The sequence below is a fragment of the Podarcis muralis genome, chromosome 10, assembly GCF_964188315.1.
Source record: "Podarcis muralis chromosome 10, rPodMur119.hap1.1, whole genome shotgun sequence".
Lineage (NCBI taxonomy): Eukaryota > Metazoa > Chordata > Lepidosauria > Squamata > Lacertidae > Podarcis > Podarcis muralis.
This window is the reverse complement of record NC_135664.1, coordinates 7,591,827-7,609,786: the sequence shown is the minus strand read 5'-3', so window position 1 is coordinate 7,609,786 and position 17,960 is coordinate 7,591,827. Positions and strand designations below refer to the sequence as shown.

General features: G+C 44.1%; 2 protein-coding genes across 19 annotated transcripts in view; one reads left to right on the top strand and one right to left on the bottom strand.

Annotated features, from left to right (window-relative positions):
• Nucleotides 1-4,650, top strand: part of SRPK2 (SRSF protein kinase 2) — an 88,242-nt gene extending 83,592 nt beyond the window's left edge. For all 6 annotated transcript variants that reach the window (XM_028747456.2, XM_028747458.2, XM_077935780.1 and 3 more), the window contains one exon: nt 3,061-4,650. In XM_028747456.2, coding sequence (XP_028603289.1) covers nt 3,061-3,245 — 185 coding nt within the window. In that variant the 3' untranslated portion in view covers nt 3,246-4,650. The remainder of the gene's footprint in view (nt 1-3,060) is intronic.
• A 5,955-nt stretch (nt 4,651-10,605) lies between these two features.
• Nucleotides 10,606-17,960, bottom strand: part of KMT2E (lysine methyltransferase 2E (inactive)) — a 58,756-nt gene continuing 51,401 nt past the window's right edge. For 11 of the 13 annotated variants that reach the window (XM_028747423.2, XM_077935776.1, XM_028747421.2 and 8 more), the window contains 5 exons: nt 17,039-17,611; nt 14,788-15,080; nt 13,711-13,799; nt 13,373-13,458; nt 10,606-12,849 (listed from right to left, as the gene is read on the bottom strand). In XM_028747423.2, coding sequence (XP_028603256.2) covers nt 11,341-12,849; nt 13,373-13,458; nt 13,711-13,799; nt 14,788-15,080; nt 17,039-17,611 — 2,550 coding nt within the window. In that variant the 3' untranslated portion in view covers nt 10,606-11,340. Of the gene's footprint in view, nt 12,850-13,372; nt 13,459-13,710; nt 13,800-14,787; nt 15,081-17,024; nt 17,612-17,960 lie in introns of those variants that run through there. The other 2 variants (XM_028747427.2, XM_028747433.2) reach the window with 2 other exon arrangements.

Below are 17,960 nucleotides of genomic sequence, written 5' to 3'. Positions count from 1 at the left end.
ATACCCAAAAATTGAAGGCATAGGTGATGGCCACACCTAGCCCTTCCACATGTCACAAACACATTATTCCAATGCCTAGCCTACCCACCAATACCACGAAAGTTGTGACAATTGCCGAAGAAGAGAGAGGCCGGGAGGCTGGCGCGGCAGCAATTTACGTTGCCATACACGCCCCCTCAAAGGCACCTGGTTGGGTGTTGGTCAGTGGGCGTGGGCGCCAGCTAGGTGAGTGGGAGGCAGGGGGCTAACGCCCCCTGCTTGAGGCGGAGTCTGGCTCCGACCACAACCACTCCCCTCTTTGCAGGAGGAGAGTCTTTTCAGCTTTGAACCAAGCATTTCATGAGTTTCATGGGTAGCTCAGACAAATTTGAACCAAGAAGGAGGGTGGAAAAACAGGTGAACCACAACCAAGGGTATTCTTAAATGGGACCTTCATTTTCTCCAGACAAAAGTAAAAGAATGAAAGAGATGTAGTTGGCTTGAAATAAGTTGAAAGCAGAAACCTGGTTGCATGTTGCCCCCTTGTGGCTTTTACCTTTTCAGCAAACTAAATTTCTTGAAATGCTTTTCAATATAGCTTATTGCGTAATTGAAACATGCTATATAGAATCACGCATTGCCAAGAATACCGAGTTCCCTTGTATAATTGTACCCAGAGGGATTTATACCCAAAGGTTATCCTGTTCGTTACACTTCCTTAACCTGTTGTTAAAGAAGAGATGAGCAACAACACAATACTGTCTTTTCAAGGGCCTTGATTTGCCCCTGCCACCTAAGGAATGATGCTTGGCTCCCTTTAACCATGTCCCCTCCTTTGTTAAGGTTTCACACCAGTGCTGAATCCTTCCCTATAATGGAGTCCTGAGATGCATCCAGGTGGGCAGGGAATTAATAATAATAATAATAATAATAATAATAATAATAATAATAATAATGCTTTATGACACTGGTATTTCCTACCAAATCTTACTTGTTAGCTTAATAAAATGAGTTAATGTTACAACAACAACAACAACAACAACAACAACAACAATAATAATAATAATAATAATAAAAAAGAGAAACCTATTTTGAAGGCCATGCACTTACTCATTCAAATGCTCTAACCCAGACCGCATCCTGTTGCCTCCTTGGGTCTTCCACTGCAGCCCTCTGCTGTTTATATTAGTGCTTCAGCCTCTACCCCACCACCAATCTGAAACAATCTAGTTCTTCACTTCTTCAGCCGCTTTAGTTAAAGCACACAGTAGTGAGCATTGGTACCCAGGGCTGACTTGAACCAGTTTGCAGCAGCCACTTCCAGTCCCTTTCTTCAGATTCATCCCCTTTCCCTTCCTTGATCAAGTTTCCTATTTCACACCTTGATAGGTTGACTATGAGCTGAGTAAAAAGTTTTGCTAAAGAATTCTGAGGATGACGGCATAAGACAAGTTTGTTATACAGTACAGACAAATGTGATTAGTCTACCAGCTTATATATACCTGGAGTGGGGTGTATGTGTGGAGGGGAGAGGTCAACTCCTTAAGACAGGCTCAGTGTCTGCAGAAATCATTTCAATCCGAAACAAAACATTTCAAATTAGTTTGATATTGTTGACATCTTTGATTGTTGATCCTGCATACATAAACTGGAAGAAATACACAGGACCTTACCAAATTATTGACTGACAATACATGTGCTGTTGTTACTAGTTTCCTTGTCTTTCAAGACATTGCTTCCTTATCATTCAAAGAGCAATATTTTGTGTTTGGTAGATCAGATTCCCTTTCCATCCAGCTGTTGCGTATTCTACTTGGTGGAATGTGAGTTCCAGGGGAATTTTGTCAGTGCCTGTGACATCACTAGAGACAAGTAACTTCTCGGAAGTTTTCGTTGTAATTAATTCTTTAGAAGCTTGGCGCCTTAGCACTTTTCCACACAAGAACACCTCCACCTGCCATTTCTGAAAAGTTACAAATTCAGCTACGCTCCCCCAGCTCTGGTCCAAAGACCCTTCCATTTTGTGCGTCTTTTTGCTTTCAGATTTTTATGTTTTATGCTCCTCCTCTCCACAGCTACAGGGCACACATTCCCTGGTTGGTTTTTTTGTTTTTGAAAGCAAAGTTATAACACACACACTCTGCAGCGCAGCTGTTCCTCCAACTTGCTAATGACTTTTGAGGTTACCTACTGCAGGACCCCCTTTGGCCTGCCAGGGTGTCCATTTCGGCCCACGAGGCCATTTCCCCAAACCATAGGTGCCTGTCAATCAGCTGATGTTCTCCAGTGCCTGATCTTTTTGAAGTCTATAGCTTACACCTAGGGCAGGCAATTTCTGACCCTAGGCCTAATTTCAAAAGTTCTCTGCAAACAATAGAATAATACAGGCTTCCTCAACCTCGGCCCTCCAGATGTTTCTGGCCTACAGCTCCCATGATCCCTAGCTAGCAGGACCAGTGATCAGGGATGATGGGTATTGTAGTCTCAAAACATCTGGAGGGCCGAGGTTGAGGAAGCCTGGAATAATAGAATTGTAGAATTGGAGGGTCATTTAGTCCAACCTCTGTAAGCCATACACTCAATAAGATGAGTCTTCTGGCAAGAGCGATCTGTCCTTTCCCCACTTGGCAGGCAGGAAGAGTGGGAGAGACAGAAGAGGGCTGGTCCTAGCACATTCATGGATCTTAGCCCACCCATTAATGGCTTTGGTCCTGCCACAATGCAGATTTCACAGAATACCCTTGAGGAAATGCAGTCCTCAACAGAAGAAAAAGAATGTCCTCGCATGTTCACAGGTTTGGGTAAAAAAAATCCGTTCAAAGGTGTGTATGTATGAAATATGTGTTTTTGATCAAACGTTACCTAACTTGATTAATTGTATATAGGATGGTCCCAGCGCCCCAAATGAACGAACATATGTACGAAAGTGTCTTTATTGTTGTTTCCTACTGAATAAAATTTCCGTGGCCAGGCTAAATCTTCCTGGATGTGCTCCCTGAGAATCGAGACTAGTATCAGCAGATCTAATTATTTTTCTTCCTTTCCCTCCCCTCCTCTTTTTTAAAAAAATAAAAAATACAGGAGAACTTCGACACATTACCAAACTGAAACCTTGGAGCCTCTTTGATGTTCTTGTGGAGAAGTACGGCTGGCCTCAGGAAGATGCCGCGGAGTTTACAGATTTTCTGGTTCCTATGCTAGAAATGGTTCCGGAGAAGAGAGCCTCAGCGGGCGAATGCCTTAGGCACCCTTGGTTGAATTCGTAGTAAAATCTCCAGATACGACGCTGGGCCAGCACCCGCTCCCCCCTAACATCAGACTTAAATGGTGACTGTTATAAATTCACTTAACAGGATCATAAATGAGCTGGCTTCAACCCAGATCTTTATTTTGCTTTGAGGTACTGTTTGACATTTTGCTTTTTGTGCACTGTGCTCCTGGGAGGAGGGTAGTCTTTTTGTCTTCAGCTAGTAGTTTTACAGACTCTCTGCAGAAAACGAAAAAACACTTACTAATGTGTCTTTAAGCATTGTTTCTTGTGTTGTGTGGCATTCAGGCATCAACTTTTTCAACAGAACATCCTTTATTCTCCCTTCATGTGTTTTGGCAGGTTTTGTAACTATTTATGGAAAATATTTTAGCTGAGTATTATATAATTTACAAGTGTGAGACATTATCAAGTCAGAATTGAGAAAAAACATACAGTTCTTTGGGCAAAGGGACATTGTTCTTGTAAAATAGTGTATGTAAATGCACCTTGTAAATGTTTATTTCCATTAAAAATGGGACGGGGACACAATTTTCAGAGTAAAGCTATTAAATCGAGAGTGACTTGTAGTGTACAAATTGCATGTAGTGGATTTCAAACTGCTTCGGGAGTTTCAAAAACTTTCCTTTCTATAGAGGTGACCACATTTTACCTGGAAAGGAAGTGGCTCTAATTTACAAGATTTCATTCTCCAGGAGGCATCTTGAAGGAAGGCTAAAGCTTTCAATTCAAAGGACAAATGGATAAAATAGATCTAAGTGCTTTTTAGAAGAAGTGTCATTTGCTTTACAGTTGTGAGGTAAGGGCATGGAAACTTGGCACTGTTTTTTCATAAGGGTGGTTTTTGTGCTAGGCTTAAGAATTTGAAGAGCACATGTACAGCATTTTCCGCGCAGAATTATTAACATTGGATGAAAAAAGGTGCTCCGCTTGAGGAAAAGGGACAGAATAAATGCAAAACCTACATTACGGTGAAAGACCATGCACCTTCAGTACATAGCTTTACATGTTTCTAAAACAAATTGCACTAGCTTATTTCCCCCCCATGAATTGACATATTGAGGAAGTAATATTCCTTTGTAAGTTGCACACAAAATTTTAAGTGTTTTCATACGAAAAAGCTGAGTAGATTCCAAAAGAGAACTCATAGGCAATACAGATTTTAGAATGTAAAATATGGAGGTATATTTTAGCCTCTTTTAGAAGTCAGTGGAATGAATGTAAAATTATTTCCGGTTTTACACTTTGATTATGGTGCCACTTTTTCTTGACTTTGTCCATTTTAAATTTATTCACATGCCTTTGCAATAACTAGATTGTGAGACAATACCCCCGTGTTGTAACAATAACCAATTGTTTGAGGTGCTTGCAGTTGTCTTATTAAAGTGGTTGTTTTTCCAGAACTGTGCTGCTCCCTGGAATGTTTTGATAGCCGTGAATTCAAATGGTTCCCTAGAGTCATCTCTTCCCTGGAAAGGTCCTCCGGTGCCAACTGCTGCCTAAGATTTTCCCCTTTGCCTTTTCAAATGCTTCCTTTTGAAGAAAAGAGCAGCCTAAAAAGATAACAGGCACGCACTGCAAAATCGCTGCCCAAATCACATGTGCCAAAACCAAAGAGCAGCGGTCCACAAGGCTGGCCTTGTTTAATGCAGCGGCCGTATATGCGTCACTAGTAACCAAGGGATACTTTCAATTGCAGAGGTCATTTGCAAAAAGCATTTGTGGCAAGTCTCTTAAATTATTTCAGGTTACAGGACAAGGAGAGGCAGGGCTGTGCACAGATGTTCAAATCAATGGTCTAATTTAACCGTTTCATATAATGTAAACCTGCAAAATTTAAAAGTACCGTATTTTTCGCTCTATCGGACGCAGTTTTTCCCCTCCAAAAATTGAGGGGAAATGTGTGTGCGTCCTATGGAGCGAATGCAGGCTTGTGCCATAGCCGCGCGCAACCCCTCCGGCAGGGAGAGGCTGCACGGGGCTATGGCTTCTTTAGCCCTGCGCAGCGTCTCCCGGCAAGGAGAGGCTGCACGGGGCTAAAGGGGAAGCCAAAACAGTGAGCGGGATCCATCCCACTCACTGCCTTGCCTTCTTCCATAGTTGCGCGCAACCCCTCCGGCAGGGAGAGGCTGCACGGGGCTATGGCTTCTTTAGCCCTGCACAGTGTCTCCCGGCAAAGAGAGGCTGCACGGGGCTAAAGGGGAAGCCAAAACAGCGAGCGGGATCCATCCTGCTCACTGCCTTGCCTTCTTCCATAGCTGCGCGCAACCCCTCTGGCAGGGAGAGGTCGTGTGCAGCCTGTACGCTGCTCTTTGGGGCTGGGGGGGATTTTTTTTTATTGATTTCCCCCCCCTAAAAACTGGGTGCGCCTTATGGTCTGGTGCGCCCTATGGTGCGAAAAATAGGGTAGATCGATAGCCCTACAGACATTCTTCTCAATAGGTGGAAGAAATCCTAATCAGAGAAGTTAACTCTATGGACCTGTTGACAGAAATAACAGCACTGACTAATCATAGAATTGTTGCAAGGGACCACAAGGGTCATCGAATCCAACCCCTACAATGCAGGAATCTTTTTGCTCAATGTGGGCTTGAAACCTGAGATTAAGTCTCATGCTCTACCAACTGAACTTCCTTCAGTGTTAGGCTCATAATATGGGACGCAAGCAGGAATGATTTATTGGAGAGCTGCTTTACAAAACCTCTAACATTACATACTGTATGCAGCCCCATATCTATTTGCATCCTGTAGAGCAGTGTTTCCCAACCTTGTGCCTCCAGCTGTTTTTGGACTACAATTCCCATTATCCCTTGCCACTGGTCTTGCTAGTCAGGGATGATGGGAGTTGTAGTTCAAAAACAGCTGGAGGCACAAGGTTGGGAAACACTGCTGTAGAGGATGGTGACAACATAGCTCCTGTAGACACTGGGGTGGAGGAGGAACTTGTTTAGCTTGCAGTCTCTTCCATATCCTCATTATTAGTTTGCATAATATATTCTGCTTCTCCCAGTATGTGCATTGATGCATAATTAATCTTTGACACGGAATCTGAATTAAGCATAAAACATCCCCAAGCCCCTCCCCCTTATAATCTCATATGTGAGAGCCCTACACTCCCAAACACACTTTGAACCTATAGCTGCCCTCTCTCCTATTGTTGCGGTCAGCTGGAAGGAATTTTAGCGCAAGCCCCACCTCAAGCCCATTACTGGGATCAGCTCCAGACCGCACAATCAATTTCAGAATCTTTGCCCTACTGAGTTTTTGAATTGGAAGTTAACAATTCAATACATTGCTAAATCTGTACAGTGGTGCCCCGCAAGACGAATGCCTTGCAAGACGAAAAACCCGCTAGACGAAAGGGTTTTCCGTTTTTTGATGCGCTTCGCAAGACGATTTCCCCTATGGGCTTGCTTCACAAGACAAAAACGTCTTGCGAGTCTTGTGATTTCCCCCCTGCTTTCCCCCCCTTTTCTAAGCCGCTAATAGCCTTTTAGCCGCTAAGCCTTTAATAGCCGCTAAACCGCTAATAGCACTAATCCGCTAATAGAGTTGCTTCGCAAGATGAAAAAACCGCTAGACGAAGAGACTCGCGGAACGGATTATTTTCGTCTTGCGAGGCACTACTGTAATTTCAAATCCCTAAAATGATCATACCAAAGAGTACTCTCATTCTAAAAGCCAGTGTGATGCTAAGCTAATGCTGTGATAGGTGTGGCTAATGTATACCAGTGGTGGCCAAACTTGGCCTGCCAGCTGTTTTGGGACTACAACTCCCATCACCCCTAGCTAACAGGACCAGTGGTCAGGGATGATGGGAATTGTAGTCCCAAAACAGCTGGAGGGCCAAGTTGGCCATCACTGATGTATACTGCAGCATTATAAATGTTTTGTGTAGTCTTCCACTCCCAGCTGTTCGCAGCTGCTTCTTCACTCCTTTCTATACGAACTTCCTGCTCCCGGTTTTTCTTCTTTTAAAGGGCTCTGCAAACCAGGTGGAGGCTGCAAGAGTGTCTTCCAGCATTAACATGTTAGCCCTACAGCATGTGTGCGCATGGCACTGTCTCACTTAAAGGACAACAACTTTGTAAAGTGTGGAAAAAATACCATGCAGCCTCTAAAACTCGGTTCTGTGGTACAAAAACTGACCGATGGGCATGGAGTTAGCAGGGCTAATACTGGCTTGAATCCATATGTGGACGAAAAAACACCTAGAAGTAATTTAGTTGCTTACCTTTCAAAGCAAGATGTTTTATATTGTTTCATCTTAAGTTACAGCTGTACTGCCGTTGATATTTATGTGCAAAATATTTAAATTTCTGGGGCATGTGACGTTACCTTGTGTATAGCAAATGCCTTTAGTCAACTAGATTCAATTCTTCTCCTGAAGATTATAGGAGGTACCCAATATAGGAATGTATAGATTAGTGTTTTACCAATGTCATTGGAAAAGAACTTGGGTTAAATTGAGATTTTATTTTTATTTCTTAAAGGCTGCTAGTGTCACATGCCTCACATTGTATGCTGCCTATTTCCTCTTATCTGTTCAAATCTTTTAGAGATTTTAATATGCTGGAAGCAGGGTCTTAGAATTAATTATTCATACTTTTTCCAAAGCTATTTTAAAATACTTGCAAAGGGCAAAAATTACAATCGGCTTATTGCTCTCACAAGCTAGTTTCACCGAATTATAAAGCAAGTGAAACTGAACATAGCTTCTGAAATTAGGATGTTCCACCTTGTTAACTGTAACTTCAGATTTTACAGCGTAAAACTGGAATGCATACAGCTTCTTCATTAAAGTATTTTTTCTTATTAATTTGCAATCATTCTTATAACTGCGAGGCTTATCACTTGCTAAATCTTGGGCCAAGCAGTATTTTTTCCATATGAACGTCTGTCTGCTCTTCTGGGGGCGCTATAGGCTGCTGTGTAAAAGGAAGAAATCTTGCCTTTTGTCATATGCCTGCATAACCTGCATTTATTCAGAAGCGCTTTTTCATGTTCATCTGTTGGTGAAGCAGATGAGGGACGAAATCTTCATCCTGCATTTGAGAACTGATCATGGGTGAGAGCCATTTCTGTTCTACATTTTATCAACATCAGGATCTCTGGACTGTGGAAGGTATATGAAGTCTGTGTATTATTTGTTAGCTTGCCCATTACTATCTATGGTGTATCTGTTAGTGCTTGTTCCGGTAGAGCAAATGTGGTTAAACTTTGTTCCTCCGGATATTGAACTACAACTTCCATCAGCCCCGCCAAACACAGCCAATGCATTGCCTGGGATTATGTGTGGTGTAGTTCAGCAGTATCTTCGAGGCCAAAGGTTCACACCTGCAGTAGACTATAAGACAGGCATGGGCAAACTTGGCCCTCCAGATGTTTTGGGACTACAACTCCCATCATCCCTGGCCACTGGTCCTGTTAGCTAGGGATGATGGGAGTTGTAGTCCCAAAACATCTGGAGGGCAGAGTTTGCCTAGGCCTGCCGTAAAAGTACTGACAGCAATGAGACATGGAACAGAGAACAATGGCCGGCAGTCTATTTTGTAAAGGGCTGATGGTTAAACAGGTGTGGGACTACCCATACTACTTACATTTTCACAATTGCTCCCATAAGTAACCCACTTCCACCACACTGCCCTATGAGATGGCAGTAGATGCAATGACCCTGGGCCATTGGCCCTGCCTGTTAATATGGTAGTGTTGCAAGCTGCTGATGGACCCTTTGTGTAGCATGGTAATGGGGTTCTTACGAGATGTAGGAATGGCCAAGAGGCTTAGATAAATGGCTTCCCTGGCAGGGTGAGACTTTATCCTGTACTAAGAACATCAAGAGCTTGCTGGAACAGATTAATGGCCCATCTAGTCCAGTATGATCTCATGGTGGTGTGCCAGATACCTGCTCAAAACCTGCAAGCAGGATTCCCTACCTGCAGTTTCCCTTTCTAGAGTAGTGTTTCCAGCATCTGGTACAGTGGTGCCTCGCAAGACGAAAATAATCCGTTCCGCGAGTCTCTTCGTCTAGCGGTTTTTTCGTCTTGCGAAGCAACCCTATTAGCGGCTTAGCGGCTATTAAAGGCTTAGCGGCTAAAAGGCTATTAGCGGCTTAGAAAAAGGGGGGGGAAGCGAAAAAAACTGCAAGACTCGCAAGACGTTTTCGTCTTGCAAAACAACTCAAAAATGGAAAACCCTTTCGTCTAGCGGGTTTTTCGTCTTGCGAGGCATTCGTCTTGCGGGGCACCACTGTATTCAGAAGCACTGCTGCCTCCAAATGTGGAAGCAGAGCAAGCCATCAATAGCCTTCCCCACGATTTTGTCCTACCCTGTTTCAAAGCCATCTAATTTCATGGCCATTTGCTGTCTCCTGCGAGAGCAAGTTCCATAGCTCAACTTATGTGCTGCACAAAGTACTATTTTTCTGTTGTGAATCTTTCCATGTCCAGCTTCTTTGGATTTCCACAAATTCTAGTGTGCGGGGCGGGGGGGACTTGTCTCTCCATGCCATGCCTAATTTTATTAACTTCAATCGCATTGCCTCGTCTTTCTTCTCAACTAAAAAGCCCCAAATGCTGCAGCCTTTCTTCGGAGGGGAGTTGCTCCACCTCCTCGATCGTTTGAGTTGCCCTTTTCTGAACCCTGTTCGACTCTACAATATCCTTTTTGAGATGAGGCGACAACTGTACTCAGTATTCCAAATGTGGTCACACTATAGAGTTGTATAATGGCACTTTGGCATCAGCATTTAATTTCTTGATTCCTTTCCCAATGATCCCTGGCATGAAACTCATCACTGTGCATCGAGCTCTCTATTATGGCCCAAAGGTCTCATTTCTGGTCCATCACTGCCAGTTTATACCCCATCAGAGTATATGTGAAATTAATATTTTTTTTGCCCCAACTTTCATAACTTTGCACTTGTTTACGTTGAATTAACATTTGCCATTTTACCACCTATTCACTCGAGTCGAAGAGGTCTGTTGGAGCTCTTCACAATCTTTTTAAAATAACCCTGAACTATTCCCTGACACCAGCAAACTTGGCTACCTCAGTGCTCACTCCCAATTCTATATTGTTGGAAAAGCACGTTCCAGTACCAATCCTTGTGGGGCTCCACTTTCTACACTCCTTTTGGAGAACTGTCCATTTTTCCCTACTCTTTTCTTCCTGCAACTTAACCAATTCCTGAACATAAGAGCATCACTTGTGCTTGGCCAGGATTTTGGGCAGTTGTAGAGAGAGAAGCTTCTCTCCTATAGGAATTGAGGTTCTCCTTGGATTAGTGTTCCTCAGAATGTTACTTATCACAATGGTTTCGATATCATTTTTCTTAAACAGCAAGTTATCAGGAACTATTATTAAAACTGACATAATTGTGATTTATTAACATGAATTAAAATGCCCAACCAGTGCTGCAATGTGACAGTATATTAAAAAAAAAATAAAGTTCATATACTGTACTACTTCCACAAAGATCACACGCTTTTGCAAAAGACTCGTATGTACAATACTATATCAAATGAGAAGCATAAAGCAGTTTTACACGCAAAAGAAACAGTATTTACAGCACTTGTCAGAGACATTAGAAACAATCTATACATTAAATTACAATGTCTGCAAAGAACTGTTGAAATAAGAGCCATGTCCACACCAAACTATAAAAATCTGTATTGCATCTTCTATCTATATGCACACAAAAACTGTTTGACAGATGGAAAACCTGTTAGTGCCATCACTTAGCTGTGTACTTTAATTACATATGTATAAAAAGTAAATATAGAAAACATTCACTAAATGAATTTAACTGCAACAATAAAATTTAAAGTTACGCAGCATCAAATCTACTGCCAGAACGAACAGCTGGAATGTTCACATACAAAATAAAAAATGCCTAATACTGGCTCAAGGGCACAGTTTCAGGAATTTTTAAAAGCAAAAATGGAAAGAGTACAATGAGAGTGCGCGCACTGGTGTTTGCTTTTATACAAAGTATCATGTACAAGCTTTAAAAAGTACCTTCAACAGGTACATATGAAATATACAGTTTTTTACAGAACATTTTTAAAATGTTTAGAAGCAAGGGGTCCATTTTAATGCCACCCTGACCCATGATAATTGTTTTGAAAAGTTGGTGGCACCTGTGCTCTGTGAATAGGTATTTGCCCAGGCACCGGAGATGCCTGCTGAGGTCCTTGCACACCGTGAGGAAGGGATACAGAGCCAGGATGAGGGCAGAACCCGGAAGCGGTCGGTGTTGGAATACTGCTTGGTCCTTGAGGCTGGACGTGAGGACCCTGACCTGGGAGTGGGCAGTGAGGTCCCGTCCCAGCAGGCTGATGCTGAGGTCCAGGTCCCAAAGGGGTGTGATGAGGCTGCGAGGGGTAGGAAGTGACTGTTGAGTGAGCGCTGGAGGGGAAGAGTGGGGGGCCCTGGTGAGATGCGTGGTGCAATCCTTGCGCCGATGCCGTGTGATGCCCAGAGCCTAAAACGGTGGCAGGTGGCGGTGGCGGAGGAGGCGGCGGCGGAGCCGAATTGACTACGTGCTGGTGTTGTGCTTGCAAACCTTGGTGACCTGTGGTGGGGTGAGTCGGATGGTGGTGAGGAAGGGGACCAGGCGGCGGAGGAGGCGGCGGCAGATGGTGACCGGCAGCGTGAGAATGGACGTGTGACCCCGGAGCCACGGCGACCGCGTGCACGGGACCCACCACATGGGCCACGGGATGCTGCTGATGAGAACTTTGCTGCTGCACAAGATGGGGTCCCGGAGCAGGGGGTGGCGGCGGGGGCGGCGGCGGAGCCCCGGCAGCTGGAGTCTGGTGGTGAATACTGGGGTTCGGAGATGGCAAAAAATGCCCACTGGTGACATGGTGCCCTGAAACTGGCTGCTGGCATGTTGTGCCGGCAAGTGCTTGGTTTGGTCCAGAGGGAAAGACAGTTTGTTGGGGGGGTATGCTACTTTTTAACTGACTGTAATTTTGAAAGTTTCCTGAGGGGGCTTGCTGGTTTTGATAGTAAGTAGAGGAAGGGGGCGGAGGCGGGGGAGGAGGCGGGGCGCTCGCGTTCAAATTTTGTTGGTGAAACTGGCCGTAGGAGACGGAAGAGGTTTGGGGGAACAGCGCTGCGCTGGGTTGCTGCTGGGTGCTGGGCTGAAGGCTTTGCGTCGCCGCATAGAAGCTTCTGTGAGTGTCCCTTTGAGGCGTTCCCACTTGAGGTGACTGAGGATGGTGAGGTCTGCATGGCGATCCTAATTGTTGTGAAGGGGGCTTTGGTGAAAGGTAGCCGTGTTGAGCAGGGGTGTGGGGAGTCGAGGGTTTGGGAGGGTTCTCTACCTGGGGCGAAGGGGGACAGTGTAGCTTCAATGGTGCAGAAGGCAGCTTTTGCGAGAGCTGATCTGCTGCGCTGCGCGAATGGGGCTGGGACGGGTGGTTCTTTGAAAGTGCTTCGGCGTTGTTTGCCAGCGGTTTCTGTGGCTGGTCAGGTTTGGGGTGAGTTGTGTTCTCTGCCTCTGGAGCGTCTGCAGTGGTCTCCCACTGGGCATCCTGTTTTGTGGGTGTTTTCCCAAGTGATTGGACAGGAGCTACAGGACTTGGTGAAGAAGTCTACATGAAGGAAAAAGAAAAACAAACATGTAACTTCAGTTTAAAGCATATCCATATCCTTATCTTCAGAGCTATGGACGCAATGCAGGCCTGTTCAACTAGTGAGGTTTACGGGGTTCAATGCAACACTTCTTACTCCTGAGGATAGCAGACAAACACAAACTTTGAAATCAAATTTAAAGAAAAATGGGACTTTGGTGCTTAATATAAATAGCAGCAGAAGCAAGTGACTATCCGGCTTGTAAACAATATTGTGTAGTTACTCACTGGATTAGCTACTGTTCCTCCTTTAGATGTGCATCAATGAGACAGATGGATAAAGAGTCACTTTTAAGCTTTTAAATGCTTATATTAATTAATTTCACAAACATGGATTCTTGCCAGCATCTGGCAGTGAGTATATCTGCATTCAGGCAAAATTCAGAACATCAGTTTTAAGCTATAGTGACCAGGAAAGAAGCAGGGACATTCAAGCCATGTATGTGTGCATTCACTAACGTGAAAATATTTTGTATAGTAGTACCTTGCTCACTTTTAAAGGACTCTTGCAAGCCTTCAGAGAAGTATCTGGGGACGGACATTCAGTTGTGGGCTCAGGATTTTCAGGATCTGCAATAAGAATTACTGTAAGTCTATAGACAGAAGTATACAATGGCCATGCAGACTGGGTGGATTAAACTTTCAAGTTTGAATTTTAAAAATCAAGCTTGAAGCATTCTTAATAAAATGAGATGAATACAAGATCAGGTGGTGACCAGTAATTCCATTTCTTCCTGCTCAATCAGAAGCAGACCAAACACAACCACGAAATTCCTCAAAGTTCAAAGGAGCACTTTCAGGATCAACCAAATGTTTTCTTACCAGAGTCCTTGTCCTTCCTGTGATCACTAAGAAGCAAAGCTCGCTGATAACTTCGTTCCCTCACTTGCTCCACTGAAGTTGAAGCAGTCCTTCAAAACAAAAATGAATGAAGTCTTAGTTTGCGGGATAATTTTTTATTGGAAAAAAATGTATCTCCCTACTGCTCAGGGGAACACTTAGTTGCATGGTACACGTCGAGCGGATTCGAACTGCCGACCTTCCGATTGGCAAGCCCAAGAGGCTCACTGGTTTAGACCACAGCGCCACCCACATAGAATCATAGAGTTGGAATAGACCACAAGGGCCATCGAGTCCAACCCCCTGCCAAATCCATTATTTTATTTTTATAGAATGTAGTACTCTTCATCTCTCAGCAAATCCATGGGAACTAAGGAACGTGGAGTACTAATACAGTGGTGCCCCGCAAGACGAACGCCTCGCAAGATGGAAAACCCGCTAGATGAAAGGGTTTTCCGTTTTGGAGGCGCTTTGCAAAACGAATTTCCCTATGGGGTTGCTTCGCAAGACGAAAAAATCTTGCGAGTCCCCGCGGGTTTTTTCCGCTCCCCCCCCCTTTTCCTAAGCCGCTAAGCCGCTTATCAGCTGTTCCGCTGATAAGCCGCTTAACAGACCGCTGTAGTGCTAATCCGCTAAGCTGTCAATGGGCTTGCTTTGCAAGACAAAAAAACCGCTAGGCGAAGAGAATCGCGGAATGGATTCTTTTCGTCTTGCGAGGCACCACTGTGCAGCCTTTTCCAGCTAAACCTTCCTTTAAAAGTAGTTATGACTGGTGCTTTAAGGGGGAAAGGTCACAGCAAGCACTTCCCATGCAAGCACGGCTTGTGTTCTGCCTATTTCGACTACACAAACTGTATGGAAGATGGCCCACCAGTGCTCAAACCCTTAAAGGCTGACGCATACATTTCTTATGGTAGCAGAAGGGCACCTTGTTAAATTTTCATCAGTCTGAAATTTCACCACCCTATTTTGAGGATCTGAACACTTGTGTTACTCAAAAGTCATCTTTTCCTTTGTAATAGCCCTCAGTTTAACAGCAACTTATTTAGAGGAGCTTACCACTGAACCTCTGGATCGTTCTTCTCGCTTGAAGCTTCTTTCGATGAAGAGGAGTTTTCTGTTTCTTCTGAAGTGGTGCTATAATCGGTGGCTGGCAATGGTAAAGGGAGGCTAGCCGTGTGCTCCCGCTCAACTGGCTCCCCGTTCTCGCTGCTGTTATACCCGTCGGCAGAACCACCGTTGTTTCCTCCACCAGCAGAGTGTGGCGATATGGTTAGAAGGGGAAAGCTTTCTGCCTTGGAGCCGCTTTTTCTGGCTTCTCGTTGCCTCTTGCGGTATTCTAGAAGCGACACCTATGGGAAAAGTGGAAAGAACAGTTGAGGGATGTCTCAACTCAAACTGTTTGGACAGTTCCCCCAGATTTCTTTCTAGGCTATTATAAAAGTGGAGTTTGCATAATCTTTAAGAGAAAATCCAACACAGAATCTGGTTGCATTAGTTTTGAGGATAACTCTTTTGCAAAAATGAATCTAAAATTAGAATGAGTAAGAGAATGAGTATGTTTGCACATAACGATGACCCAGACTTTCTGATTTATTGTGGCTGTTGCAATTTAGGAAGCAACAATCCACAGTCCTTAGTTCAGACATAGCATGAACCCAAGGCTCCCTGGTTGTTTATCTTGCTTGAGCCTAGCAAGGAGTGAAAAGGGAGCAACGAGGCAGTGTGCACCAGTGTGCACCTCATCCCTGGCAAACCAGAAAGTGCAGGCAACTGACGGGCTAGTTCCTAGCACTGTTCTGCAAATACTTGTGTGAGAGTTTGCATGGTGAGGGTAAGCGGTTAATTTTGTAACCGTTCTTCCACTTCCACTGGTGCAACCAGAAAAACATATTTGGCTGCATTTTACTTTTCTAACACAATGCTCCAGTACAAGGTACCAAACACTCCTTCGGTGGGCTGAAGAGGACTTCCACAAGTGAAAGTGGACCCTTTTGATCCAACCTAATGACCTGCAGCAATCGTAATAAAATAATTTTGGGATACTGCATACTGGACTTCCTACATTAGAACAAACGGTGAAGCAGAACTACTGAAAATGTCCTTTCTGAGCAATTCCCCTCGTTTCAGATTAACTGGGGCAGTAACAGTTTTCAGAATCTTACGTATATGCATCATAACTATTTGGTTTGTCTGTCTTAAAATACTTGCCCCAGCATTAATGGCTAAACTTTCTGCTAAAAACGAACCCTTTCCCCTTGTGTTTCATTTTTATCAGGACACCAGTTTAGCTACAGAGAGGCAGCGCTCCCATTGCTCCCTTCCTACTGCAGCTTCCTTTGCCACCATTCCAGAGGGTTTTCTGGCCCTCATTAGCTTTTCGCGGGGCTGTAGCATGAAGGGAGAGGTTGGAAAACCCTGTTCCAAAAGTGGAACACTCTGCTCATAGAATTGAGGATCAAAGCCACTGCCTTTGTATTCATATCATAATCATACGCCTCTATGGCAAATCTCAGAATGGATTACAGAAGGTCACCTATCCAAGGCACCTGCTAAGCTTCAACAATGCTGCATTTATGAGATGATTCTAGACCATTCACTACTAAATTTCATGTCACTGGGAGATGTTTTGATCAAAAGGTATTATTTTTAATTATTCAACTATTTTAAAAGCATTCCAGGTTCCATATCTGCAACAGTTATGTATTGTACAAAGAATTTCCTCTAAGCTAAAGAAAATCAAGTCTCCTCAAAACTAGTAAATATAGACTATAAATTTTATTTTTGTTCTTGAAGCTGAACAAACACTAAATGGCATGATCTAGACCAGGGGTCTGCAACCCGCGGCTCCGGAGTCGCATGTGGCTCTTTTACACCTTTGTCGTGGCTCCGGGGCGGATACTAGCGAGGGGAGGAGGCGCATTGTGCGCCCCGACACTCCCCACTGTGGCGGGTGCTGTACTGGCCGTGACGTCGCATTGGGGCGGTGCGTGCGTTAGTCATGCATCGTCCCGACATCACCTTCCCGGTTTTGCGGCTCCCAGTTTTTTCTTCTTTGGAAATGGGTCCAAGTGGCTCTTTTTGTCTTAAAGGTTGCAGACCCCTGATCTAGACAAACGTAGGCACCCTTAACATTAATTTGATAACTTAGAACTTTAAATGCTCAACTTAAAATACTAAGGCTGCAATCGTAAACCCATTTGAGAATGTCTCCTATAGTAAATAGAAGCACCTTATCTAATTTTGTCTTGGCAGAAAAGGTACAGATATAAAAAAATGAAAGTGTGAATTTATACTTAAAGGTTGTAACCTTTTTCTTTTGTGGAGGATTCTGGGGTGTGCAATTTCCGTCCATCAAGCTGTCACTACTGACAGTTCTCCCAAAGCCAGCTGCGAGTCCATCTTCAGAAGTACAAAAAACAGGTGTTTCCATGAACATGCCGCCTCTGGCATCATCTGGAATCAGGCACTTTGATTCGTTTATTCGGAATCCACCTCCTACCTCCAGCTGGTGCGAAGGAGTTAAGTCCCTCAGATTAGAATTCATTGAGAAATTTACACCTGTCCTGTCGGGACTCTTTACCCAAGTTGGATAAACTGTTCCCCGTCCACAGTGAGCAGTTTCTAGCTGGCTGCTAGCATCAGTCCTATCATGGCAGGGGTTGTCCAAAGTTTTATGCAGTGCACTTTGCTCAATTGCTTCAAGTCCCAATTGGAGGTCTGAGGCCGTTTCGTTTTCTCCAGAGCACTGCCTGGCGCCATCAGTCCTATTTCTTGGACTGGAATATCCAATAGTCTTTATTTCTTGCAGGCACATTTCTGTTAGATTGGAATTTCTGAAAGGGTTGAGTGCTAGCATTGCTGATGAGGACCGGTCAAATCCCTGCACACCGAGAGAGAAGCAATTAAATGTAACACACAACGTCCAAGAAAAGTAAATGAAAATGAACCTAGCTGAATGTTATTTCATTGATGGCTCCACTGAAGTATTTTTTTTCATCTATCTATTTATAAAATCCTAATGTGCCACTCAAGTTTTGGTTATTGTGCCTTTAACACAGATGTGGCCCATATATGTCAATTCATAAAAAATATTGGAACTCAACACTGGTGTAAGGTAAAGGTAAAGGTACCCCTGCCCGTACGGGCCAGTCTTGACAGACTCTAGGGTTGTGCGCCCATCTCACTTAAGAGGCCGGGGGCCAGCGCTGTCCGGAGACAGTTCCGGGTCA